The sequence below is a fragment of the Sphaeroforma arctica genome (genome assembly GCF_001186125.1).
Source record: "Sphaeroforma arctica JP610 unplaced genomic scaffold supercont1.2613, whole genome shotgun sequence".
NCBI classification, from domain to species: Eukaryota; class Ichthyosporea; order Ichthyophonida; genus Sphaeroforma; species Sphaeroforma arctica.
In genome coordinates this window covers 1,575-3,128 of record NW_014037945.1, presented here as the reverse complement: position 1 = coordinate 3,128, position 1,554 = coordinate 1,575, and the positions used below count along the sequence as shown (strand labels likewise).

General features: G+C 43.1%; 1 protein-coding gene across 1 annotated transcript; it reads left to right on the top strand.

Moving 5' to 3' along the window:
- Positions 1–958: 958 nt before the first annotated feature.
- SARC_12815 (hypothetical protein) lies at positions 959–1,134 on the top strand (the record flags this gene model as incomplete). Its single annotated transcript, XM_014293071.1, has 1 exon — positions 959–1,134. A coding segment is annotated over one exon (176 nt), but the record flags the coding sequence as incomplete, so codon positions are not given.
- Between the last annotated feature and the right edge of the window lie 420 nt (positions 1,135–1,554).

Genomic DNA, 1,554 nt, shown 5'->3' with positions numbered 1-1,554 from the left:
CGTGCATTGCTATATATATGCATGCGTACTTTCTTCGATACGTGTATGCTGTCGCAAATACAATCTACACGTATACACGTTTTTAGTAACGTTTTATTTTTATTTGTTTTTGTATTTCAATTAGGAGCGGGAGCGCAAAATGATTCTGCAAGTCTTGTTCGAGAACTCCGCCTTTGCATCGCTTTCGAATCAGCAACGGGCCGAGCTGGTGGATACGTTTATGCGCGTAAACGTAAAGAAAGGCGACATATTGTTCCGTCAAGGTACGTGCAAGTCTTAACAAGTTTTTGTTTGCGTTTCACGTAAAAAAATCTGGTAAACGGCATACGGTTCCATCAAGGTGACTACAACGAGTGTATATAAATGGTTGTGATATACATATACAAGGCATGCGGGCACATGTACGTGCTATGTGGTGGTAACTGAAGTGAGGATACGTGCGTGGATAGTAAAAATAAATGTAAGTTATCAACATTGTAAGAGAAAGAATGCAACCAATTAGTGGGGGAGGGTATATGTACAATCAATAGAAGCACGAGCCAACCCATAGTCATCTATCTCTATAACCACCAAGGAGTACCAGTCACTCACCTTATATATTAAGTGTGTACATCGAGCATAATTTGGGTAGATATATACAGGATAGTAATAGGTGTACTCACCTTTATGTACCCGTCCGTGTATTTCAGGCAAATCACCTGTATGGTCCTACAAGCATTCAATATATGCTTAGAAACTTTGATATTTTTAACTCATGTACACACACACACACACACACACACATGTATATATATATATGTATATGTATATGTGTACATGAGTTAATAATATATATATATATATATATATACTATGCATCAAGCGCAACATACAAGGGTTTGCGCAAAGGTAACACGTATACGCACAGACCCACCCGCACACCATCATTCACGTGTATGTTTCCTTGCTCGTGCCATAGGTGACTACGGCCACTACTTCTACGTATTGCAAGAGGGTGAGTGTGAAGTGTACGCCCACAAGTTTGATGAGCCGGCTATCCGTGTTGCTACACTCCACCGTGGGTCGAGCTTCGGTGAATTGGCGCTCATGTACACAGGTTACAGACGGGCAACGCTGGTGGCCACAGAAGACACCGTACGTGCAGTGTGTCTGGGCGGATGGGTGTGCTGGGTGTAGCAGTGTGTGTGCGCGTCTTGGAGAAAGCATGTGTACGTGTGTATGGGGTAGCTGTGTGTGTGTACTTAAGCGTGTGTATGTGTGCATGTGATGGCTATGTGTGTGTGTGTGTGTGTGTGTATACTTAGGCGTGTGTACGTGTGCATGTGATGGCTATATATATATGTATATATATATATATATGTGTGTGTGTGCATGTGTGTGCTTAGGCATGTGCACGTGTGTTTGTGCGCATCATCGCATGTTGGAGCACTTGTTTATACCGATAAATACACAGAACGGCCCTTCCTGACCTACCCTAGCAGAGTCAGTAATTCAAGCGTACAGGCAGAGGACTGTGCCTGTACACGTGTACAGACACACACTGGGACGGCATAT